Here is a 26,782-nt window from a genome sequence, read left to right as displayed (position 1 = left end):
ATACAAGCAAGAATAAGTATATTTTTAGCTACTTCTTACCAGCCCAAATGACACCTCAGCAAAAGACAAAACTTGTGCTAAGCAGAGACATATGAGAAATTTCTTCATTTCTACTTCTCTGTTGACTTATTCCTGCCTTCTTTCAACAAAACAAAGCAAAGGCATCCCATAACATAAATTATTATTCACACAGGCATTAGTTCTGCCCATACATATACACTATTGGAAATAGAACAAATGAAAAAGTTAACAATTTTCAAAAGATTGTCTGTGAATATAGAGCTAAAAATCACTGAAAGTTTAGAAAACTTTTTCTTTCTTTCTTTCAATAATCATATAGGGATAAAATTAAATTCCTCATTATTTGTTCATTAGGCTTCGTATCTCTCCCGTCTTTTTTCCCCTCATTTATCTTTCTGTTAACCTTTCTGTCTGTATTTTACTTTTCTTTTGAAATGGCAGGATTTTTTTTTTTTTAAAGATCAAAAATGTGGGAGAAAAAGCAAGTGAAGAAAGAGGTTCACAATACAACACACTAGGGAAAAATACCACCCCCCAAAACAATATTTAGAAAAGATAATAAATAAACAGTTAGGATATAAAGTTTATTAAATTGTTCATTTTTTTTAATTGGAACAAACCCAGGCCACCTTTCAAAAATTTGATTTTTTATTTTAAAAGCCCTTTTGACTTCAAAAAACTTTCACAAAAATATTAATTGGCTATAGAAATATATATATTTATTTCCATTTTGGATGTAAAAATTTCACCAAGGTAGCTTTAAGAGAGTCTGCAGCTGAGGCTGCACTGGAGGTGACATAAAGACTTAGAGCTAGACCAGGATGACAAATCTGGGTTACCACTGGGTAAATCAAAGTCAAAGCCAAGGAACCTTAGTCCTCCTCCTACCCTAGCCTGAGGCTCCTACAGCAACTAACTCCAGCCCTAGTCTCAAAAGCTTTGTGCAACCCAAATTCAAGCCAACTTAGGGAATACTGATGGCAGGAGAAAGGATTGAGTCAAAACCCAAGCAGGTACTCTGGGGTCGCCTAGCAGGGTCCCTCACCAAAGGTGAGAAACATTATAATAACTCAAAATAGATAGATGCAGTTTCTTTTTCCTCTTCAAAAAAGCCTTAGTAAATTTGGCAGAATAATTCTTTCACCACTAGTTTGAGGCAGGGAAGGAAGAAACTCTGCTCTCACTTCACAGAAGTAAAAGCCAGCAAAAGACCACGGCGAGGTCATTACTAGAAGCATTAGAAATTATCTCAGTGGTTTTGAGACAGGCGTTTTCAGGTCTCTCCCAATACAACAGACCAAGCAGGAGGAGCATTATGCCACTACTCACCCCGTATCACCCGTGTGTTTGTGGGTAAAAGCCAGGATATCTGCAGCTCTGCCAGTGCCCTCATAGACCACCACGGGGACAGCTGGGCTGGCCCTCACGTACTCCCACACCATTAGGATCACATTGGGGCCTCCTTCCACCACCAACCCAACTACGGGTACACCTTGGCCCATTCCTGTTTCAAAACACACCTAACCAGTTACAAACAGGTCTCAGCCACACAAAAAAATCAGAACATTTAGTAAATGAATACTCATAAAGGAGTCTCATACATGGTTCAATGGAGAGGAAATCATGCCTTCATCATCTCTAATCTGACTTACACTTTTTAAGACTTTCACAGAACTTCTGTGACCAGATCAAAAAGACCATGAAAACCTCCTGATAAAATTGTAAATGGCCCTAGCATGGGAAAGAAGAAACATCCTTCAGAATACCCCTCTGCCCTTTATGATAGCTCTCACATGCAAGGACATTGATGGCGTTTGAAATGTCATCAATATCCACTTGTTTACCTACACACATAGAAAAGTAATCAAGCACTTCTTTACAGACTTTCTCAAGTTTTACAGCAGCAGGGTGTTTTTTTAATCAATCAGAAATAAATTTCAAATAAGATCCAATAGAAATGGAAAAACAACAGAAAGTTTGACTTGAAAAAACTCATAGTAAGAAAAGGTATAGAGGCTGAGTAAGAAGCTCTAAATACGAACACATTAAAAATTGGGTAAGTTTCTAAGTTTGTAAATATTATAATGTGAGCAGATAAAGGAAACAAGGATTCAACATAACTCTGCTAATGTCTTTTTAACATACCTCAAGATTTAAATGACTAGGTAACAGTGAACTTCCACAAATAATTTATACAACCTAGTGCATAAAAAGAAATATTTGTCTACGTAATAAATATTTAATTCATCATTTCTATACCATAACTCAGTTACTGTATAGGCAAACAACGGAAGTTATGCAATCTGACAAACAAACATTGGCTGAAGGTATACCTTTTGCAACCAGTCTCTGTTTCTGTACCTGAGGAGGTCACAGGCTTGCAATATAGAAGAGTGATGACGACAGAAGTAATGAACAGGGAAAGAAGGATTCAAATTCCATTGAATGTGACAATTTTTCCACCTAGCAAAATGCTGGGAAACTATCTAGTGCTGATATAGAGACCATGCAAAACTGCAAAGCGAGCACATGTTCAATACTTACTAAATAATCTGAGTCATTTACATGTCTCTACAACTGAGAAACAAAAATGCAAGTTAGCCCAAATGCATAATGCTTTATAAAAATGCTGTCCTTCTCATCTTCCTGATATTCTGAGTTCAAGACACATGCAATTAATAACTTTCAACCTCAGTGAAATCTATGGCAAATGAAGATGTACAAGATGTAACAGGAAATGTGAAGTATCTCCACAACTTCTAGCATAGGTTTTTCTGTCATAAAGCTGACCACAGCAGTACTCACTTGTGTGTATTTTTTGAAGTGATATGTACTTCTCCAAATTCCTCCTGAGCATCATTTCATTCCCATACTTGCCTACTGTCCCATCATCTGCCATTAGAAAATGAGAATGCATGCTGTTGAGGGTACTTAGCTTGCTGAGTGGATTACCAAGAGTCTGGTACAGGCAAACTACCTAAGAAAACCAAAATAAAAAGATCTTCAAAGAAACCAACAAAATATCACCATTTGTGTTGCCTCGCTTGTACATATTTCTTCATCATATTGTGATCTTCTGAAAGCCTCCATCACGCTTTTTGCTGCTCTACTCAAACATGGGGTTTCATTTGATTCTTAACAGCAACAAAACCACAATTAATACCACAGAAGCATTTCTGATTAGGCTTGCAGTCCTTAGGCAGAGTCACTGCCTGCCTTTCTTTGCAACAGTTGAAACACAATGGCATATTTTTCCTGGGTGTATTCCCATTAAAAACATGTGAGCTATCATTTATCAGGAATGATTTCACCTTACTTGTCAAGTATTTTTAGACAGTTATGCAGACTGTGCACTCACACTGGAAAAGTTCTAGTTTATGAATAAAAATCATGCATATTAATAGCCTATTTGTGTATACCATTAATCTGATTGCTCATCCTGAATCACATGAATATAGAAATACATAATTTGCAACCACAAGAGAATTGTCTGATTAATTACAAAATTTCAAAAAGGAATGGCAATTTCCTGTAAGAAGACAAATGTTTTAAAACTATTCATTTACATACAAAAAGCAAAATACAGTGCCTCAACATGCCACAGAATTCTACTGCTAAGCAAAATCTAAGCCGCTATTACTGAGAAAAAATATCAAACCAGTGAAATGAAGCAAGCAGAAAACAAACTGTGCAAGAAAGCTATAACATACCCTGAACGTTAAGGCTTTTATTATTAAAATGTGTCCAACTCACATCTTTTCCAATAAGATCCCTCTGGTTCTCAATGATACCCCATGGAGGAATCCCAACAGCACAGATCTTTCTCAGGTGTGGTGAGGCACGGCCTTTCAGCGCATCCCCCACATGCCTGGACACTCCTAAACAGATAACAAAATCATCATTTTTCTTCTACATTCGGAGACCTGCTACAGGACACCAATGAAAGGGTTTCCTGTCATTTAATTTATTCTATGGTTATGTTTTAACCAGAAACAAACCATCCCACCCCACTTGTATATTTGACGTGCACTGCAGGAATTGTAAGGCTCAGATGTAATGCACCAATGCTTCCAACTCAACACATATTTGTAATTAATGATACTCATATATGTTGCTAATGGTGCTTTCTACCTCCAAAAACTTTATTATTTACATATATGCACAGAACAGTTCTCCTGTAAGGTCACCAGATTGAATAAAAGCTAAAGAAGTAAAACTGTTTCAGTTCCGTGGCTTACTGATCCCCTCAGGTTTTGAGAGTAGTCTACAGGGAGTTTCAGATACTAATAAACTAATTAATGAATTATTGTAATTCAAAACTTTCTTAATTATAAAACACAAGTTAAATTTAGATTTGAAAACTGTTTCAAGAACATCAATCACAGTCCTCAGAACCTAAACATTTTAACGAAGCAGATAAAATTGACTGCAAGTAAGTTCTGGCTATCTACTATCAGTGTTTCTTATTACATGCAGAATAATCTGCTCTTTAATTTAAAAAAAAATTAAAAATATTCAGAATGCTTGTCAACAGCAGAGGAACATGATGTCCCTCTTTGAATTATGCACTGTTCCTTAAAAAAAGCTTCATTTTGTGCTAAAATATCACAAATTATCAAACAATTTCATTATATTTGCCCTAAATGTATATGCTCATATGCAGAGAAAGAACACCAGAGGAAGACTGAAACAAAGAAAAATAACTACACTACCGCTATTGATGCCTTCTGTAATTATCCATGCTCCTGTAGTCTCAGCAGCCTTCACCAATCCTTTGCTGAAAACCTGCTTGACCTTTGAGGGAAGCTTGAAATTTTGAATGCCTCCATGAACAGAGATCACTAGCTTTGGCAACTCCATCTGCCATTCTTTAACCATCAGGTGCAACAGCTGATCCAAATTGCTATCATAAGAGAGTCTAATATACTGGAAGAAATAGTAATGGGTAAAATAAACATCCTTTACATACTCCAAGAGAAGAAACTGCAACATCTTACAAAGTTCTCAGCATTAATGCCTTAAAGATTTTGTGCAGGATTAGAATTTTCAATACCGCTAACATGATAGCACAAAAATACATCAGTGAGCAATACAGACAGCAAAACAGACTATGTTTAATCGCGGTGAAGTTCAACGTAAAAATATCATACACACACTCTAACCTGACTTACTTTTAGATTCCCCTGCTCTCTTAAGACAATCTGATACTCACCCAAAACCACTTTTTGTCTTCCTTATGCTGAAATTATTAAAAGAAGTCAGACATATAAACCCAGCATCTATTACCTTGGCATGGTAAGTGTGATCTCCATCTTGAAAATTGATTGTACCAAATGCATCCGTTGGACTCATCTTTGTGTGTTTTTGCACAGACCATTCTCCATCATCTCTCTGTGGGGCAGCCTGATAAACAGGCCAGCTACAGTCTACTTCTGGGTGATCTCCAATCAGCCGTCCACAGCAACATCTCACATTAAAAATAAAGAAATTATTTTATATCAAATACACTTGCATGCAACTCTAGGATCTTCATCAGAACAGCCCAAATAGTTTTTCTGCAAAGAAGGATATTGTCGCTTGCTGACACAGAATATAACAAAAATTAACTCAGCTGAAAAAAATCTCAACAATGGCAAAATGACATTGAACTAAATCATAAATATGTTTTGTTCAATACAGAATTTGTTCTCTACCTGAGGAACAGTAATAACAGTTGGGGGGTTGGACTAAATGATCTTCAAAGGTGCCCCCCAACCCAAACTATGCTGTGATTCTGTGTGACTCTGTAACAGCTTGGGAGTCCCATATAGCAATTCTGACCCAAGCAATGCAGCCCAGATTTACTGGTCTCATATGTGAGATTTCAGAGCAGTATCTTAGGACACGAAGGTTTGCTCTGGTTGTTAATACAGGTTATTCTAGGTACTGAAGAAAGATCTAGGAGTTACCAACATTATTCAGGAGGAGAGGAGCAATCCTCAGTCTAGCAAGAACTTCAGGGTAACCTTTATACTAACCCTTGGACGCCAGCAAAGTGAATATACAAAATAAATGGATTGAAGTGCAATGTTAAGGGAAATGTAGCAGAAGCTCAGTTAGCATTAAAGGTTTGCAACTGGATGAATAACCCAGATTCCAAATTCAGTCAGTATTACTGTCATACAGGCTTCAACAGGCTCCAGTGTCTTCTACAGGATTAACCTCAATGTAATTTACAGTGACATCTGACAGTTCAGTTTTCCTTTAGACATTTCAGAAGTTAATATACCCTGGGAAATGGAGACAAATTCTTCACTTTTAGTCTTTTAAGATACCAAACAGCCTCCAACAACCTTAACTCAATGACTGCCTTGGGACTCAGTAGTATTACTTGTGGATCTAGGGGCAGGTTATATGTAAACAACATCTGCAAAAAGAGAGGGAGTCTTCTGTGGAGATGAGTGAGAACCAACTGGTGAAAGATAAGTAGGTTAAAAATAACAAACAAACAAACAAAAACAAATCCCAAAACAACCCTAAGCAAATTAAGGAAGTGAACTGCTTTAGAAAGGCACTTTTTGATAACCAGAAACCGTGAAATTATGTTTGTACTCCAGTTTTTCAACACAGGCAAATTACATATGATTGATTCAATGCTGGGCAAAAGCAGACTGGAGAAGGAAGCCTCCCACACTCTTGGGGAATTAATAACTCAACTAAACAATCTTACTCAGTGGACAATTAAAGAGTTGTACCTCTAGCCTAGCACTGCAGAAAAGACTTGAACTCTATTGTCACATGTATGATGATGGTTAGCTAGAAGTCAGAAAGCAATAGGGACTACTGAAAATGCCCAAATTTTTGTCAAGGTAATTCAACAAGGATTAGCTAACCTAGACCACCTATACCTTTTCCCTAGCTGAGACAAATAGTAGGATATCACAGAAATCCAGGGACTTGCCAGAAAGAAGTCAGGCATGTGCTCACAACTGAATCCTGGAAAGATGAAGAGGAAATGATCTAGCTGGGGGGGGGGAAAGCCTCACAGAGGGGTTTTTATTGCCAAGTTACTCTAACCACAAGTATTGCCCAGCCTGGCTCACTGCATGACTCCACAACCATTTGCACTGTGGTGGTGGCAGAAAAAACCCCAGGGATTAGCAGAGGGAGCACAGGAGCTGCTGAAACAAACTATTGATCTAGGGACCTCATTTTGATAACCCCAAAACAAAACCTGTTGTAATTTTGCCTCTTCATAAGCAAACCAAGACAAGCAGGTCAAGGCTCATGAACTAAACAAAAAGTATCCAAGCTGGAACTCGGAGAATAAGCCAGTCACACTAAGTCACTTACAGATACACAACTAAATGACTATTTCAGAAGACTGTGAGGGATCAACACAGATGGAAGATCATTGCTGACATCATGTTGTCAAATAACATGTGGACTCAGAATCCACACTCAGAGTCGCTATAGAGACATACCTAAACTAAAAGCGTTTCCGAGGAATGTAGCTGCAAAGCAGATAGCACAAGGGAAGCAGATTTGTATAAAATCTGCCACAAAGAGCACGAGGCCAATGCCTATACTTGTTTAAGACTCTCCCTGCATACCTCAAAGGAAGGACCAGAAGAAAGAGATCATTTTGATTTTATTATTGGTCTTCAGAGGACAAATTTCTCTACGGCTGAGCTATTAACTTCCTTGCTCCAATTTTTTCTGCTTGCTTTTTGGGGGGACTCCAGGGTAAGAGACAGCAAATGTCAGGAAAAAAATTGATCTTTACATGAAAGATGAGAAAAAACATAGATATCCTATTGTTCTTTGGTCCTGAAAATACCTTGTGGTCGCTGTACTGCTCCTAGACTGGTCTCACAATAACAAGACCTTTCATCCAGGAATCATTCTGAAAGACAGAGAGCCAATAGCAGTCCCAACTAAATACTGCATTACCTTACATTACCCACTTAGATACCACATTACACCACCTGACTCAGCAAATACCAGTGCTTGGAAAGACAGCACTGAAAAGCAATCAGGCTCATCATCAATGGATTACATTTTCTAAAATCTGAACTAATTTCAGCCCATCATCAAAATATGAACACAGAATGACTATCTACCTCATATGTTACTGTTGCGTACAGGGTCACATCAGCAGCCCCTCCTAGAGCAGCAAGAGCCAGAGCAACCTGCCTTTTCAAAGCTAAAATCCTATAAAAAGGAACTAACCATCTGACAAGACAAATCAGTGCAGTAACCTTGAAACTGAGAGGCCCAATGAACACTGAACTATTTTAGTAAGTAACATAATTAGCACTACATACTTATCGTTTACATGTAAATGCACCCAGAGGTGAGCTGCACTCAGAACAGCTCAGTTATGCTGAGCAGGCAGAGGAGGAACTGCACATAGACCTAACACACAGGTGTGCAGGGTACCTGCAGCTGTTTTTACCTCAGAGATTACCATAGCAACAGGTGTGAACTCAAAAGGACTGGTATTTCCCAAATTGCTCATGCTCTGCTCCGAGCTGGCAGGCTCGCTCTCTCTAGACATCTAGCAGGAAGGGACAAGGTGCTAAGGACTCCTGAGCTACCTGGGAGGTCAAAAGCCAGGACTAAGAGGCTCTCAGGAAGGTTGAGGAAACCAAAGCAGAACATTACATACAGCTGTTTGGGGTTTTTTTCTGTGAAGTTTTGTGCTGTGTGCATAGTGACCAGGCTCAAGGAGGAGAGGAGCTACCAGCCAGCGATGATGGTCGAGTTAGGATCGCTTGGGAGCACTCAACCCACACACATTCCTGGGACCTGTCAGGCTGCACCCCAAGGTGCTGAGGGAGGTGGCTGATGTCCTTGTGCAGCTGCTCTCCATCAGCTCTCAAAGGTCATGGAGATCAGGGATGTCCCCAACAACTGGAGAAAAGCAAAGGTCACACCTGCCTTCAAAAAAGGGCAAAAGTCACCTTGAGGAACCATGGACCAGCCAGCCTCCCATCAGTCCCAGGTAAAATCAAGGAGTGAGACCTCCTGGAGCCCACGTCTGGGCACAGCAGGGAGAAGACAGTGACGGGGAGCAGTCAGCAAGGATTTACCAAGGGTAAATCATGCCTCACCCACCTGACTGCCTTCTGCAACAAAATCATGGGAACAAGAGGAGAGCAGCAGATGCCATGTACCTCCACTCTAGCCAGGTTTTTGGCACTGTCTCCTCCAATATTACGGTCTGGGAGGGAGTACACATTGGTGGGTGAGGACCTGGTTGGGTGGTGGGCTCACAGGGTGGTGGTTATGGGTTGGACGCTGCCTGGAGGCCGGTATCAAGCAGGGTCCTGCAGGGTCTGTGAGAAGCCTGTCCTGTTCAGCATCTCCACCAGCGACCCAGAGGAGGGGATGGAGGGCACGTGCAGCCCTGGGTTGGGGGCAGCTCTGGGGGACAGCCCTGGGCACTGGTGGGCAGCGAGCTGCACCGGGGCCACCTGTGTGCCTGGGCAGCAACAAGGGCCAGCGGTGCCTGGGTTGTGTGAGTAGGACATGGCCCAAAAGGCAGGGGTGGGCAGGGACTGTCCCCTCTGCTTGGTGCTTGTCAGACCTGTCTGGGTACCACCTCCAGTTTGGGTCCCCAACACATAAGAGACACCAACAAACTGGAGGGACTTCAGGGGAGAGTGACCATCCTGGTCACGCATGGTGGGGCTGGAGACCTTGCCCTCCGAGAAGAGGCTGCAGGACCAGGGACGGTTCAGCTGGGAGGAGGGATGGTTTTGGGGGCATCCAACAGCATCCCTGGCACTGACCAGAGGGGATGGATGAGATGCAGCCGGGCTCTTCACAGCGACGCATGGCAGGAGGGTGAGAGGCTGCAGCACAAGCTGCAACACAGGAGGCTCAGGCTGGAGATAAGGAGAAGCCTTTTCCTCAGGAGGACAGTCCAGTAGTGGAGACAGGGCCTGAGGAAGGTGGGCTCTCTCTGGCCTTGAGTGTTTCACACCCCAACTGGGTGAAGCCCTGAGCAGCCCTGTCTGACTCCCCAGCTGAGCCTGCTCTGGACAGGGGCTGGGACTGGAGACCTCCCCAGGTGCCTGCCAGCCTGAGTTATCCTGTGATCCTATGAATATATCATATGCATTGATTCAAAGCATCTTTGCAATGACTTTCCTTCTTTGCCTCAAAGGCTCACCAAGCTACTAGTGAAGGAGGGAGCAATGTCAGTTACACAAAAGCAGGCTCCTGGAAATTCACACTTCGAGCAACGAGGGGAAACTTGGAGGGTCGACACTGAGGTAAAAGTAACTGCAGTAGCCAGATTACAAAACCAGTGCTCTAGCAGGCAGCACTTTAGAGACTGTGTCCAAAAAATATGCCTAAAAGGTCAGATATAGAGACAATTTGTGAGAACATCTCAGATGTGTAAGGATGCAGAAGTTCGGCACCACATTCCTGAATATTCATGCAGTGAGACCAGTCTAGGTGCTGGCTGGGATGCGTTTGTGAGCATTGCACTGAAGAGTAGATAGAGGCCATTTCAACACACCAGGGAAGCATGGACAAAGGTGCCAGTAAGTTACTCAAATTTGATTAGTAACTACTAAATGGAGCTATTCTACTTAGTATCAGCAAATAGTTGCATAACCCACTCATAAACTGTTTGCAAACCTTGGAGGTTCTCTGCAAGTAAGAAATCATTAACAGATTTCATTTGCCTACAATATTAGGTCAAATTATAGTAGGCATCAAGTACATTCACATCACTTTTAGACTGTTGTGGAAAATTACAGATCTCAGGAGGCCCAAAACCTGTTTCATTGCTGATCTAATAAATACAATATAAGCAGTTATAACACTCGTGAAAATTATTTTCCCTTGTTAGGAACAGAAAAATTCTCCTAGAACAAAGCTCTGTGTACACTTTAAGATATACAAGAAGACAAGAACAGTTAACATTTTGGAAAATGTATTTGCAGGATAATGGCTGACTGAAATGAACATCAGACACCCACACACATTCTGCATATACAGACAGACCAACAAACAGGTTTCACATGAATTTAAACAGCATGAAAATGCTCAAGAAAAGTGAAAGAAACAACTACAGGATAAAAAAGCCACAAAGGTATGGGATGTCTTTACAGAGAAAGGTGAAAGAAAAAAACAAAACTACCCTGTGGGGTGCACATTTCCAGTTTCTCTTCCTCCCTCTCCCACTGTAGTGTTCACATTCATGCAGCTAAACTGTGTTTGATTAGGAGGCTGATTTGGTGGAAAGCTAATCTTGATTTGGTTTTCCACCCCCCCAGGTTAATTTTCACACCAATGAGCTTCCCAGACCAAATAACAACATGGTCACTCTGCGGGGGGAAGGGGGAGGACTGCAGAACTGCTGTAGTCTCAATTTAGATGGGATTAAACCATCACATTTTGGAGCACAAGCTAACTTCAGCTTAGATACCCACCTGGGTATCTGCAGGTTAGCAGGAAGCATTAAAATCCTCCCTGCATTTCTACTTCCAGAACACCTGCAAAAATCTTTGAATCTCTATTATTCTGCTCTAAAGCAAAATAAACATGCGATCATTCTCTCAGAGGGAGTTGCCCCTTTCTGAACAGATGCCACACAGATCATTTGCCTAACTTACAAGGCCAACGCCATTCTGTGTATCGGCCCTTTACAGTGATCTGATTTGAAGAAGTAACTTGCTTCTTGGAAAATGTGAATCTTGTTTCACATACATCTTAGAAGCAAAATAAAACGTGAAACATAATGAAAAAGCAAATAATCATGTTCATGCAGATGACAGGACTACTTAGCACCAGCTTGCTAGTCATTAGTTATCAGAAACTCATTGTTTTCTGTTCCTTCAGCCTTCAGAGGCCTTTAACACAAAACAAATGTCAAGGAAAGTTAAAATTTTTGTTCCAACAACTGATGATTTATTATCATAAGCATACAGTATCGAAACCTGTTTGGGAACACCAGCTGAACAACAAATGTTGGACTGAAAACAACTAATTAATACAAGCCACAAAATTAATTAATTAATTAATTAACAAAATTAATTAACAAAATTAATACAAGCCACTAGCTGTCTAAAAAACCCATACACGAGTTAAAAGCACCAAAGTGATGTAATTTTTGTTGCTTGCCTTCCCAAAATCAGGGACTCAGAATGCCCACTGCAGAGAAGATGCAAAAATCTTCAGAAACCTATCATCAGGGATATTTCTATTATCCTCTTTCTTCTCCCTTTATTTTGTTCTTCCTCTTCCCATAATTCTTACTGTTGTCCACTGCTTTCATCTCACTCTCCTTCATATCACCCAGGATATAGCTGGAATTGTCTCCCATTTAAAGGCACATTTCTGCCTTTCATTCCCCAGGAGAAGATTAAGACAAACTCATCCACACAGAGTATTTGGATAACATTTTCTATTGCAAATAAATTAAAGGTTATCATACAATTTATTTTACCCAGATTTATGCTAAATGTTCTCCAGCACACCCCCAGAAATGCTGCTCTGACAATATAAGAGGAAGGTTATTTTTGTTGTTGTTACTTCCCTGCCTAGGAATGCCCATCACTAACTTTAGGTCATTATAAAAATCATCGATGTATATTTATGCACCCCTACCTGATTAAATTCTGGCACACCTGGCATCCTGCAGGACACCTGTGATAAAAGATGGATAATTAATACATGCTTGTATAAAAGGAAACATCTGTAATGGTATTCATAAAATATCAATTCACCTGCGAAAAAATTCTCATCAACAGCATTAAAGACTGTGTTCTCCTGCACTTGCCCCTGGAAGATGTACTGGGTAACTTCAGTGATTTGTTTGGCGTTTTAATCTCAGACTGTATGTCAAATCTGCATTTCATAGATGAGTTATCTATCTTATTTACTCTACACTATCCCTGTGTTCAAAACAATATGATCAAAATTACAAGTTTACATCCTCAGAATGGGATCTCACGGAGTTTATTTAGGCAACACTATCCACTAGATACTCAATCTGGAATGCCAAATTATGTTTGCTTTCTCAGGTCCTAAAACACAGGTGGAGGATTTGCTCTTTTCCTTACACTTTTCACACTCTACGCCAGCCTGAACAGAAACCTCTATCTCAGAAGACTGTGATCAGCAGCGGGCATTATTCTGAGGAAGGGAGAAAATGGTGGTACAGGATTAAGAATTCCTGTGCAGCAGTAACTCCATGTAACTCAATCTCTCAATTGGATGTCATACCACAGTTTTGGTTATTGGACTGAGAGCAACACATCTAAGAAGCCTCGGAAGGTCAATTATTGCCAATTTCTAATTGAAACGAACAGCCTCATTTAAAACGTACTGGTGACAGTATCTATGAAAACCTATAAGCACCAGCAACCACTAACTGAGGCATTGCAAAACTGCAAAGAATTTCATCCAAGCTACACACAATGCCCATAAAAATTACTCTGATTCTTTCTAAACGTAATAGAAAGAAAGTGAAATTCATTGTTTTACCTGTGAGGATCTTTTGAACTGGGAATGATGTGTGCACACTCTCTTTTACTGAAGACCTCTTCGATCCAAGATTTGGGGGACTGAAAAGACATTTCAAACGTAATTGTATTCCTGAACTTAAGAACATAATGCCAAAAATTGCACTATGAAGTCTACATAGCTGTATACGCATAACACAGAATGATTCCCATCACGATGTTAGATGAAACCAAACACTATAAGCTGAAGCTACAGCTCTGAACAGTCCTAGCCCTTCACCCCCAAGCTTTACACAGCTCCACAGAAAGATCAATATTAAAATTTATTCCCACCCCTTACTAATAAACATGAAAATTATTTAGAGGATCTGTCAATCACATGTACAATAGAGGAAGTGGTAAGGATGAATCAGAACTGCTTAAAGGACTGCACTTCCCGTCTGCCAGAAGACTAGCAATCTTACTAAAGCTGTAAGTGATTGGTCAACCACACACCAAAGTGGCAAAAAAGGCAAGATTTTCTTTTTACCTGAAAGAGACGGTTGATTCTTTCTTTTATTATTCTTAACAGAGTTAAGAATAGATTCATCCTGGTTATATGTTTGCTGAACTAGGACTACAGTGAAATGCAAAAGCAGGGACCAAAGGCTAGACCTAGCACTTAGAGTGTATGTCAGGTGGGTTTTTTCCACTGGCCTCCTGGGACACTGTGAAAACTGTCTCAGTGAAGCCTGTTGCAGCTCAGAAACTGAACAGTCACTGTGGTACACAGATTTTTTTCAAAGAACCTCACTGGGGGTCTTTGAATCTCTTTCTCTTCAGGTCTATCAGCATCAAATGGAATGATAGTTTTTGGATGCTGAACTTTGAAATCTCTGGGACTGAATTTAGTAAACACTGGAAGCAAAGGATTTTTTCTTGTCGTCAAAGGGAACTACCCCCATAATGAAACATGCAATGGACAGATATTTTATCATAAAGAGTAAATAAAATTATTCCAACCATTATTGTCTCATTGTTTCTCATGTTCATCTCACTCTCTGTCTATCTGTTGTCTACCTTATACATAGACAGCAAGCTCTCTACGACAGGGCACAGTAGGGTCCTGGTTTATGATTAGGCATACAAGGCAAACAGTACTCAAATAATAAACATTGACTCCTTATTCATTCCTCATGTTTAAAAACGATTGCTCTTCTGCAAAATGTCTACTCTGTAAAAATACTTATGGTAAGTAAGTCTTGTCTCCATACTTTTTTGTAAAGTGCGTCTTTCGTACAATGACTTAGAAAAGAATTAAATTCATGCAAATGCCAGTAATTCAACTTATTAAGAATACTGCTGGGAGCATTTTACGGATGGAGTTCAGCAATAATTCTTATAAAAGAGAATACCTCTTTTTTATCTCTTGAATGGAATTATGATCCTTAATAAAGCAGGCCCATTTGAGGTTTTTCTACTTCAGCTTCACATCCCTAAATACCCCCACATAATCTCCCAGCCAGTCATGCAGTTATGGAGGGCCACGAGCAACCTGAGTGAACTATCGGCTTGTCTACAGGTGGGGACCCAGTTTCCACCAAAACTAACGGGAGTCCTACCTTTGGTTTTAAAGTACTCTGAAACAGGCCCCCACTGACAAAGATGAAAGAGATCATTAAAAAGCAGTTTGCTGGTATTGGTGTGCATGCATATTCTTCTGGGAGCAACTAATTGAATTGTGTCTGGTTGAGCTTCAAATGAAGGAGTAACAGCGCAGAAGATCCTCAGGGCTGGACAGAGCACGGTCACGCAAGAAAATTAATTATCTGAGAAAGAGACCTACTGAAGACAAGGTGCAAAAATTAAATCCAGAGAAAAACCTTGGAAACAGTAAAGCAAATTTCATTACCTGAGGGCAGGTACACACTGCTTTCAAAGACCTTTCAGTAGTATTCTCGTTAGCAATCAGTATTGTTTCATGCTTCCTAAACCACTTTAGTCTAGTTGTTTGAGGTACCAAGCAAAACAGTGAAGTGTTTCCAATATTACAATACCCTGGGACCCTGATTTTTCTGAAACCCATTACTATTTCTGGTAACTGGTTTTCAATCAGAACTAGGGAACAAAAAATCTTTTATGTTATGGAATGCCTTGGATAAGAATGAACTTCAGTAAAGTTTTCATTAACAGGAAAGAGTATGAAAGAATGGCCAAGAGGTTGACAAGCCTTACAGCATTTGCTGAGGCAACATGCTCAGCCCTGTGAGAGAAGAACAACATCCAACTGCTGTCACTTTGATTTAGTAAGAGCACTAGTAGCTCAAAGTAATTTTGAGAAAGCTGTTGGCATCGCACAGTCTCAGGTAGCTTCCCTTGAGCTACTTTACCTCCAGCATGACATATTCCAGAAATCAAGCGTTATCTGGGTATCTTTCCAGGTGTGAAGGCCAGCACTGGAGATATACAGCCCAGCCTAATAGGGAAGCATTGCATCAGCCTAGGCACCAACAGCAAAACATGCTGCCAGCTAAGCAAGGCACTGGCACTCAGCTAATCCATATGTGAATACACTTGAAAAGGGGTGTCCAAGAAGTTTTTATCTCCAAAGCTCAGTGTTCCTCATCATAAATTTACACAAGATAAAACACGAATCAATTATTTTAAAGGGGGGAGAGGTCATCTGGTACACAACAGCTGTTTGGTGTGGTTATTTCAAACCAAAATATAACTTACAGTCCTCAGGTATGGCAATACACTGTGTGAGTTGAAGTTACAACATCTAATATGGGAGATGAAAAGGCTTCTTCTCTACTATCAGCTTTTTAAACATCTAAGGTGTCTCCTAAAAAACATACCTTGTTTTAAAAAATTCTCCTTTTTTTAGGTTTTGGAGGGCGGTTGAGGGTTAAGACAAAAATATCAACGCTTAGAATTCTGGATGTTTTGTGTACCCTTTTTCAATTTGGCCCAAAAGCACGTGTGTTTTTCTGCAACTGAGGCAGTAAGGGCAGCGACCAACACACGCCACAGCTGATCAGGCCACTCTAGTCACAATGGGTCGGGCTCAAGGTCTAACAAAGCCAATGGAAAAAAAAAAAAAAACTATAGCTTCGGCTCACATGCCATGAATCTAACCTTGCTACTATAGAGGTCATTGACAAAATTCCCATTTATTTCAGCTGAACAAAATCACTATGAAATTTATTTGACCTTTGAGTCTCAAAGAACCAAGGATGCACCTCACCCAGTGGCACAGAGACTCCCCTAGCACAACACTCATCTCAGTTAACTCCACTTCAGGATTCTCAGTAAATAGGACTGAAAACAACATTTCAAAGTGCAATTGATACAATACTAGGAGTGTTCCCCCTGCCCTGCGAAGAAACATAACATCTTCCCATACAGATATTTCAACATTAATCTTTGCTTATTTACATAAAGAGCTTGCCAGGGTGTTGCCTATGCTGCGCTCTTTCACCTTGCTTCCTGTAATTTCTACGTTTAAAAAAGCAGTACTTAGATAGCATATCATCTGTACATGATCCTGATGAAGCCTGTAACTTCAACATTTATTTTCATCTCAAATTATAATAAACTTGTGAATATAGCAAAAAACATAGTATGCAAAGTCCCCCATTTTTTTCTTTAATGAAGTTCCTGAACAGATGGACTACTTAAAAATACATATATTGAAAATCCAATCAATCATAATAAATCAAAATAAAATACAAGACTGTATCACTGTATTTCACCTTGTGAAGCACAAATTTCAAAACTAAAACACTGTGACACATTTACCATTATTCTTAATTTTATATAAGGTGAAATCTTCACTTAGTATGTAAAATTTACACCATAACAATAACATTCATGTCTTAATCTAAGGCTTTACTTAGGTTTCTAAGCTAATTGTATAATCAGGAAAAGGGTTTTAAATCTTCATGCTTTTTACAGTCATCCATGACTTCAGGGCTGGGCAAGTAAAAATGAGAAGAGAAGACTTCTGATCTGCTGTTTGTTTGCTCTTGGTTCCTAGCTTTGTAAAAGACCTCTGCAACATGTACATCTCCTTTCATAAAACTCTAGCTAACATTTCAAAACTGTCATCATTTAATTAAACTTCAACAACAAATTAAAATTTCTCCCGTCACTACAGTGAGGTACATACACCTCAGCCAGCATCAACCCGTACCCCTTTTATCACCAAACCCTAAGGGAGACAAAAATACACCTACATGTTCCTTCTGACTGGCAAACTTCTGTTATGATATACCTGAAGCCAAGTTTATATTGCAATTTTCCTTCCAATTTTCCTTCCAGAAAGTCCTGAGACCTCTGTTTGGGAGTTTTGCCTTCTCATTTCTCGCCAGTCTGAGGATTAGGAATGCTACTTATACTTCCCTGCCACAGAAGAGGCTTTGGAGATTTCTAGACTGATTTAGTCAATGGAGTGGCAAGAGTTTGGCTCTGAAATTTAAGGCACATGAGTAGTTTTTAGAAAATTGCTTTTAATCACTTCTTCAATATCTTTAATGTCTGAGATCCTTGCATAATATGGTATTAAAGGGACACTGTCAGGTCAAATTTGGTTAAATGTAAGTAACGTTCAAAAATTAAGGCTTCCAGAAGTAAAGAAAGAGATCAGAGCATAAAATTTAGAGAGACACCTGCACCACTCACTTCTTTCAAATCCTTGCTGACAGGGAGTGAGAGCAGACAAAACCTAAAAAGCCAGCATGGCACAGAGGTAATCTGTCCTCCAAAATCCGAGGGTGCCATCAGCAAGGCAAGTGACCACGCCGCTGTCCCGAGGGGGTCAGCGAGCAGGTACGCTGCACTTGGCTCACCTGTCTCAGAGGACGGGGTGACGCAGACCTGTGATCACCTGCTGTACTGGTGCCCGCACTGATTTCACCACCCACCCATCCAGCACAAACAGGTGCATGCTTCAATTTTTGCTGCTGCTTTCTTCTGCCCCAGCCCACCCCACCCCCTCATAAAGGACTTGCCAGAGTCAAAGCCTTTAGATGCACTGCACCAATTAAACACTGATAAGTAGAGGCTAACGTGCATTTGTCTTGCTTCAGAATTAGCTTTACTAAACCAAGATCTGCAAGAAACATTCAGCCCCTTCAACACCAGACAATAAGTACTGTTCATTGGTTGAGTACCAAACTCAGGAAAACTAGGTTACACTGCCAATACTAAACAACAAATTTTTAGTACCGTTAGCTGTAACATTTTAGTACCATTATGTCCCCTTTGGTGTGAAAAGCACACGTACACACATTTTCTCATGAAAGAGCATGCTGCTCTGGACACTGTTCAATTCCCTGCAAAAGGAAATTAAAAGGCACACATCTCTGTGTCAGAATAATTTCATCCATTATTGAAATATAACCACTTATTGGACAAAACAGCAGCAACTGCCTTTAATGACACACTGCAGATCCAGACAGGGGCACATAATGAGAAATCATATAATAACTAGCCAGCTTAAACAGGCTAGTTCATTTAGGCAAAGTACAGTCGTGCTGGAAACTAGCCTGAACAACCAAGTTATAAGTCGCTTACTGAAACTGCAATGAATTTGTACTGATAACAGAGAGCAATAATTTCTATCTTGTGTCTTAGCCAAAACACTACTTCAGGAGCTGAAAAGTGCTGCCAAGCACCATACCTCAGCTCTGCACACACTGTGTGTGTAGTGAATCCACTACACACAACCACTTTTCTATGTCACTTCTCAGGAATTTGGGTTTTCCTAAAGATCTTAACTATTAGAGACAATATTTTTGCATTGCTAAGCAGGTTTGGCAGAATCTCAGGAAAAAAAAAAAAAGTATAGTTACACATCATATAACTCTTTCCAGTCCAGAAATTGTTACCCTCAGAATGATTAGATGAAAGCAAATACTCATTAAATAGCAACAGATAATCCTGGGACTCATAGATTTGCCTCAGGACTCCAGTATACTTATACAGTACCTGTAGAGAACCTTTACTGCTGATGACAAGAATTAGAAATACCCAAAAGATCCAAAACTGATTTTCAGTGCCTGGGAAGGAGGGAGACACCATTTTCAGGTGAAAGTTTACCTGTGAGAAGTCAGTGTAGGGCAGTGTGTGACAAACCCTTATTCAAGTATACAGTGAGGGGAGGGAAAGAAGAACTTCCCCTTATTACAACCACTGCAAGAATCCAGCCTCTGTGTTCAGCACGGTGTGCTAAAATATCTTAAACCCTTTTAAAAATTAACGACACATAGAGCAAGTCACTTGCAAGAACATTAGATACCTGAAATGCAGCCAGAGTTCTTGTAAGCTAACACTCAAGACTATTTCACAAGAGCTCAGCCCATAAGCATGTTGGTATCTGTTGAACTCTTACCCCTGGGAACTCTTCCTGAGCTATAAAAGCTAAGGTGGACTTGCAGGTATCATCATTTTATGCATAATAATTCTTAAGCAAAAAACAAGACTTCAGCAGTATTTCTGCATCCCATGGCAACTGGTAAATTACTGCCAGCATTAAAGAGCTTTCCAACTTAACAGGCTGTCTTGCATAAGCTTTTCAGGGCAGGAACTTCCTGGTTCAGTATCCATTACATGCATGCTTATGGTATGAAGTAATATAACAACTGCTTGTAACAAAGACCACCACTTTGGGTCCACGTAGGGTAGAAGTGCATTGTAAAACTGCAGGGTCATGTGCAATAAAATGTGAACCCAATGTGTGATTTCCAACAAACTCTCAGGTCTTCTAGAACTTCCTTGTGCTCAGGCTATGCTGTTGGAGGACAACAGCCTGGCTTTGTAACACAGACATGCTGTGGTTCCCTTCACCTCCATCACTACAGTACATCAGTACATCTGTTACTAACTAGCATCTTTTCCTTTTCCAATCTTTCTTACCTGCTCCTTTGCCCAAGTGTTCAGGACTCTGCACATCTGTGGAAATACTGCATTGTAAGTAATTGAATTCGCAAGAAAATTTTCATCACTACATTTCAAAAAGACTTACAAAATATTGTGCAAATAATTTCATTTGAATGCTTCCACTGTTGTTCACCAGTTAACCATGCCCAATTATAAGACAACTATCAGTTAATCCCAAACTGCCTTTCCAGGCAGACTGCAGATTCAATAGCACTGGAAAGTTTCTCTATTTTCCCCTTTTAAAGATAACATCATTTCAGGTCACAGAAGAATTTCTGTGATTTTTTCCTAGTAATTAATTCAAACACATCCACTGTAAACATATTCTCAGATCTTCACAGATATACTACCTACACTAACAGAAGTCATGTCACCTGTGCTAGCAGGGTAAATGCAGACCCAAGTCAGAGAGGGATAACAGAACTTGTTAAAAATCTTAAGTCATACTGAAGAGAAATTTTAGATTATTTTCCTTAGCACAAACGGAGCGTGTCAGCTTCTCAGAAATATATAAATTCAGTCTTAAACCAACAGCATGCTGTGGCATTTTCTTTCACAGTTAATCAACTGGACTTAAAAGCTAAGTATGTGTGTGTGTGTATATATATATATATATTTAAGTGTTTTTATGTATTGGGGCCTTACATCGAAGGCTCATAAAAATATTTCCAATATTTTGATCCCAAACTTAGCCAATAAAAGAAAAACCATTTGACTGTAATGGGCTTTCCAACATGTTGCTTCTGATCTCAGACCACGCAACACAACTGGAAGAATATTTCTGAACGCAAATAGCAGCGGGGTCATGACAACAAAACGCAGGAAATACTAAATACAAAATTCTCTCCTTGTCAAAGAAGCTCTGGCTTGACCCCTGGAGCACAGAGCTGGCCAACTGACAGAAAGCTTAGCCGAGTCTGAAACACTAGGCCTTTAATTAATTTATTACTTTTTACTTTTTAAGTTTATTAACTAATCAATTAAGCCTTTCTGCTATCCCTGAACATGTAATGTTTTGGAAAAACACATCAAACAGTACTGCCCCAAGAGCACGCCCAGCTCAGGGTGCAGGTACTGATGGAGGGACCCCTGGTTTGCAGCTGGAGGGACCCCTGGTTTGCAGCTGGAGGGTCCAAGCAGACTCTCCTGTCCCCCTGCACAGCCCATGGCACTGGACTAGAGCGGGAAGGCCGCAGACGCCCTCACCTTAACACTTCTGCCAACAGCCCAGGCTTTTGCAAATGAGCTAAACACGAGAAATCTCAAATCACAATTTATTTTCCTCAGCCCTATCCTTGAAACAGGCCCCAAAAGCATTGCTAAAAATCCTATATTGGCATTAGACATCTGCAAATCACTTAAAAACAGGTTTCCTGGTCCATTTTCCAACTGGAAATGACAAAAAGTCTCTGTGACATGAAACATCATTAGGCCTTCCGCCTAAAATAGGCCACTCCAAAACCCACTGCTCTAGAAGCATGGCGATTGTTGAGAAAGTTTGGATCTGGCTGTTTCATAACTGTGGCCCATACAGGCAATGAAAAAATTTGTGCTTAAAGCTGATGGTGGCTACCTTGCTAAAAGCTGACATTTGTCTTACATTGCCAGCATTAGAATACAATAGAATACTGTATATCATCTCCTCTTATAAAGCCAGTTCAATGGTCAGCATAAAATATGGATTATTTAACAAGCTAGTCATACGTAAAACTACAGAAAGGCATCTTCTGAAGGTTTTAATTGATGGAAAACAGTCCAAATTGCAGAATAAATTATAAAAGACACACAAAACTTTTGGCAAACAAGAGCAGGCACCAGTAATAGAGCAAGAAATGGCAAATTAATCCAAACTATACTTGCAAATTATTATAAATCCTTAAATATAAGAATGGCCTTATTTTACTGTGTCTCTTTTGGAGACAAAAGTTGCAGGGTTTCCTTAATGAACACTCCCGACAATATTTTGGAAGTCAGTAGTACCATTCATATCCCAAAGAAAATCAAGCATTTGGTCTTCCTTTATTAACTAATGCAATATAATCAGAAAATCCCACAAATTCAAAGCAAGTCACACATCCTATGAAATGATCTTGCTGCAAGTCATTTTAAAGAAGTGAAAATCCAGGCAGCCATAAGAAAATGATGCTTCAGGTGTTTCACTCAGAGGGTCAATACAATGCTTCAAGTCTTGCTCAGATTTCCACTTTGGGATCAGTGGAAGCCAGTGCTGCTTCTTTGTTCAGCACTTGATGTTAGCAAAGAGCTAATCAACTTGCTATTTTTGAAACTGGGTCTCACCTACCTGGCACTGAGTGATCACAGAGGTCAACCACCCACTGCTGTTACAAATGCATTCCCCCATCAAAGGATTCAAAATTATACAGCACAAAGCTCTTCCTGGTTTAAGCCAGGAGGAGGAAGAAAAGCAAATTACCTGCTGGTAAATTTCAGAGCTTTATTTTGTTTGTTTTATATTTTCACAACACAGGGATTGATATTGACTAGAGAGGTGACTCTGTGAAGACAGAACATATCTAAAGTATCTAAAGTGGAAAACAAATGCAGTTTGTAAAATTCAGCTGGAGGAAGCATGAAGGGCCCCAGTAAGTCACAGCTTGATAGCAATCTGTATTAAACTGTAATACTATGAAGTTTCAAGGATGTGAGTGACCCACACAGCTCACCTCTGGAGCCACAAGACTGTTCACTGTCACTCCTGTCAGCATTGCTCTTTTTGCTCCATTGCTTGTCCCACACCGTAATAAAATCTTCATGGGCTTGACAGCTGTGTACAGCAGCCCTTGCACACACTGCAAGACAGGCAGACTGTCACAGGAGTGAAATCCCATTTTCCAAAGAGAGAGGGAGTGCAGCTCGGATGATTTCTGAGGAGGCTGAAGGCATGGTCCTACCTCTGCCCTTCCCACCCGGGCATGGCTCACCACTCTCCTCAGCTCTGCCCACCCCACCACCTTGCAAAAAAAAAGAAAAAGCTTTCCTCTGCGGTGCTGGCTTGCTTTTAAATCTAAGTCACACCATTAACCCACCAAACGCTGCAGACCCACAAAGAGCTGCCTCGACCCAGCTAGAGGAAGAGCCAGCCACAGCCTGGGAGCAGCCGCCGGGGACTGAGGCTTTGCCACAGAGGCCATCTGAACACACCCTCGGGCTCTCCACTGGGTCTTTCTGCACCTTCGCCCTCGCGTGCCAAGACACATTCTGCAACGCCAGCCTTATCACCTGGTTTGTTGCACTGGAGGTTGCAACAGCAGCCAAAGGGACTCCCAAAGGCTCGGGTTTCCCCAGGCTGGGCAGCAAGGAGCAGCTGCGGTTGCTGTTTATGCTGGGCTGGACAGGACAACCTGGCAGCCATCGCCATTGCCATCCTGGCACTGAGCCAGGCTGCGACTCCTGGCCCCCACCACACCAGGCTGCGCTCCCAGGCACACTCCCCTGCAACCTAAAAGGTCTCTGCTCCATCCCACTGCCAACTCCTCTCCTTGGGGTGGCGGCCCCAAAGCCCACCCAGACTCCCGGGAGCACTCCCTGCCCACCAAGCTGCCTGGCTGCATCCGTGTTCAGAAGGTCTTGCGACCTTGCGCCGGCACGAGGGGTGAGGGAAGGGCCGGAGCCGGGACAAGAAGGGTGCTGCAAGGAGCAGGGACAGGGTGAGCTCACAGAGAGGGCTGAGGTTGCACGGCACCGCTACCCAGCCTTTCCAAAATGCTTGTGAGCCAGCAGGCGTCCCACCCCAGCCAGGCTGGTAAAAAATTTATATCCACAGTCCCACCTCAGCAATGCAGCTTAACCCAACTGACACTACAGTCACAACAGGCTACCAACCCTTTACCGACGTAACCGAGTCCCTCATCACCTCTGTGTAATCCCTAGCACTACACGGCAGCTAGGAAACCACTTTTATAATGAAAACATTTTCTGACACTGCGGGGCTGGCACCATGGCGCAGCCATGGCTGTTTACCTAAAGTTCCAGACCGTTACACCTGAAACCACTGAAGGCTGGGAGGCAAGCGTCTGCTCCGTCACAGTTCCCGTGCAGAGTTTCATCATTGCTGACAACGCTGAAGAGGGCTGAACTCAATTCTCATCACTGAGACTTAATAATTAGGAAAAACTAGAAGCATCCATTTCATTAGCAACGCAAGGACATTTGATTTGGAAACAGTGACAAGAAGATGTCACACCACCAGTGGGTTTTAAAAAACCCTTTTTCTGACTTGCATTTATCAAGCACGACAGTGCCCAGCTTCTGTCCCAGTGAAAAGGACAGCAAGAGACCCCAGAAACTGTTTTTAGACGACTCCTGTTCCCATACGACGGACAGAGGGAACTGGACAACTCAGAACAGCGCATACCAGCAACTGCATACGGCAGAGCCACAAAGCAACGGCAGAGCCACAAAGCAACGCCAGCCCCAAGGAAAGGATGAAGACAAGTGCTTAATAAATCCTGCCTTTCTTGGGGCTTAAGCACTTTACTTAGAGCTATGGCCCCTCAAAGGTCCCTCTTTTCTTTCAGGACTGGCAGGAGAAGGTACGACCAGCTCTCAAAAACTGAGGTAAAATGCTAAAGATGAGAACATAAAGCAAAAGAACTGGTAATTCAAAGCATACAGAGTGGATCACAAGGGCTCACCTAGTACGCATGTTACACAGAAATATGTTTACATATTACAAGAGTCAGGGAAGCTTTACACAACAGTTAATAGAGCCAGTCTAAAAACACTACCAAGGGAAGCTTAAAACTTGCTAAATCGTGGCCACCTTAGCTTCCCGTTATGCTGTGAACTGCCTGAAGAGTCTCAAACTCATTAGTGCAATTCTCAAAAAACTGGATTACCCAGTTTGGACCTACCACCTCCCCGGATAGCATCCGAAAGCCTATAGATTGGCTTGTTGGGGGTCACATGTGGGGGGACCCACCTCTTCAGCTGACTTGGTGCTACTGAATGAAAAATAAAGTTAATCTTAACTGAGCCATGAAAAGGCAGGATGAAGGAGTGACTTACTTAGGAAAAGAAGTAGGAAGAGCATTGCACATAGTTCACATAGATTTTCCTCCTGGGAAGGTTTCGTTCAGCTTCGGCAGATGTAACCAGATTAGATCCACGCTGATAAGACACTGTAGATGGGATACAGCAGTCCAGCATGGTCTCTGCCATCCTATTTGTAACACCAGTCATGTTCAGAGTTGTGAAGGGATTGACCTTCTCACTGCTACAGCCTTCTCCCGACATGCTATCCTGTACCGCAACCCCACTTTAAAGACAATACTATAAATCGAGGACGAATCTGGCCCCATGACCATTAAAACGTGTGTTCTATTATCTCTGGGCACCTGCCACTGTGGTTATGCAGAGGCGAACAAGAACTCATTGGGATGACAGAGAAGTGACATGCTGCAGCTGCCCAGCCCCTGAGGTTCTGCACAAACAAAGCGGCCATGAGGTGCACAAAGTTTGACAGGTCCCAGAGGGACCTACACTCTTACATGCCAACAACATTTTTGAAAACTGGGACCTAGGCACATAAATCATTTAGATGTTTTTGAAAACGCTACCTGCAGCCCAGAGCGGAGCACTGTGTGCACTGCACAATTGCATGCATGCATGCATGGACAGACAGCTCTTTACTGAGACCTCATTTTCCTTTAAGAGCTGTAGATATTTGAAACTCACCTACCTTCTGCTCTTTTAAAACTACTACATGACTTTTTGCCTTCCACTTAGGTGGTCACAAATGGAGAAAAAAAAAAAAAGTAACAATTATCTTCACTTCTCCTTGTCCCTACAACATTTAAAAAAAAAAAGTGAAGGTGGAGCTCAAAGAGAAATGTCTTTCTCTGGTACGGTTCTGTACGATTCTTATGTTTTCTTCCTGACACTGGTTACTTCCAGGGACAACGTACTTCAGCACATTCACTATTGGGTAATTTCTTGTAACAGCCAAGAAAGCTTCAGCATTTGTCCCTTATCAAGCCACAAAACGATTAAAGAAACTTAGGTTCAAACATAACCTAACCTATTTGCTGCTTATCATGTTTTTTAATAATACTATATAAGCCTGTTACTACTTTAAATGAGGTTGTTATAGTATAATACAAACTTATCAAAGAAAAGTCTGTACACTGATTTAACAACTTCAGAGCGTATTTTTCATTAAAAAAACAATGATGATGCTTCCTTAAACTCATTTTAGCCTCATATCAGTATGAGCTTATTCTTATAGGTAACACTGCAATTCCCCTGGGAGGTCCAAAATACACTAAATCTCTAAAAACTGGCCACTCCATTTTGGTACCAAGAAAAGGAGTTTGTGGTTTAACTTCAGGTGTTCACAACTTAAAACACTAGCT

The 26,782-nt window shown here is 41.1% G+C and overlaps 1 protein-coding gene across 4 annotated transcripts in view; it reads right to left on the bottom strand.

Annotated features, from left to right (window-relative positions):
- The window catches only part of TRPM6 (transient receptor potential cation channel subfamily M member 6), a 96,949-nt gene that overhangs the window by 60,439 nt on the left and 9,728 nt on the right, over positions 1 to 26,782 (bottom strand). For 3 of the 4 annotated variants that reach the window (XM_076363116.1, XM_076363115.1, XM_076363117.1), the window contains exon 1: positions 1,351 to 1,467. In XM_076363116.1, coding sequence (XP_076219231.1) covers positions 1,351 to 1,463 — 113 coding nt within the window. In that variant the 5' untranslated portion in view covers positions 1,464 to 1,467. Of the gene's footprint in view, positions 1 to 1,350; positions 1,526 to 2,826; positions 2,999 to 3,774; positions 3,900 to 4,733; positions 4,948 to 5,307; positions 5,489 to 12,630; positions 12,670 to 13,509; positions 13,590 to 26,782 lie in introns of those variants that run through there. The other variant, XM_076363118.1, reaches the window with a different exon arrangement.

Source organism: Aptenodytes patagonicus, chromosome Z (genome assembly GCF_965638725.1).
Source record: "Aptenodytes patagonicus chromosome Z, bAptPat1.pri.cur, whole genome shotgun sequence".
Classification (NCBI taxonomy): domain Eukaryota; kingdom Metazoa; phylum Chordata; class Aves; order Sphenisciformes; family Spheniscidae; genus Aptenodytes; species Aptenodytes patagonicus.
The sequence above is the reverse complement of the archived record's forward strand: the minus strand, read 5'-3'. Positions and strand labels throughout refer to the sequence as shown.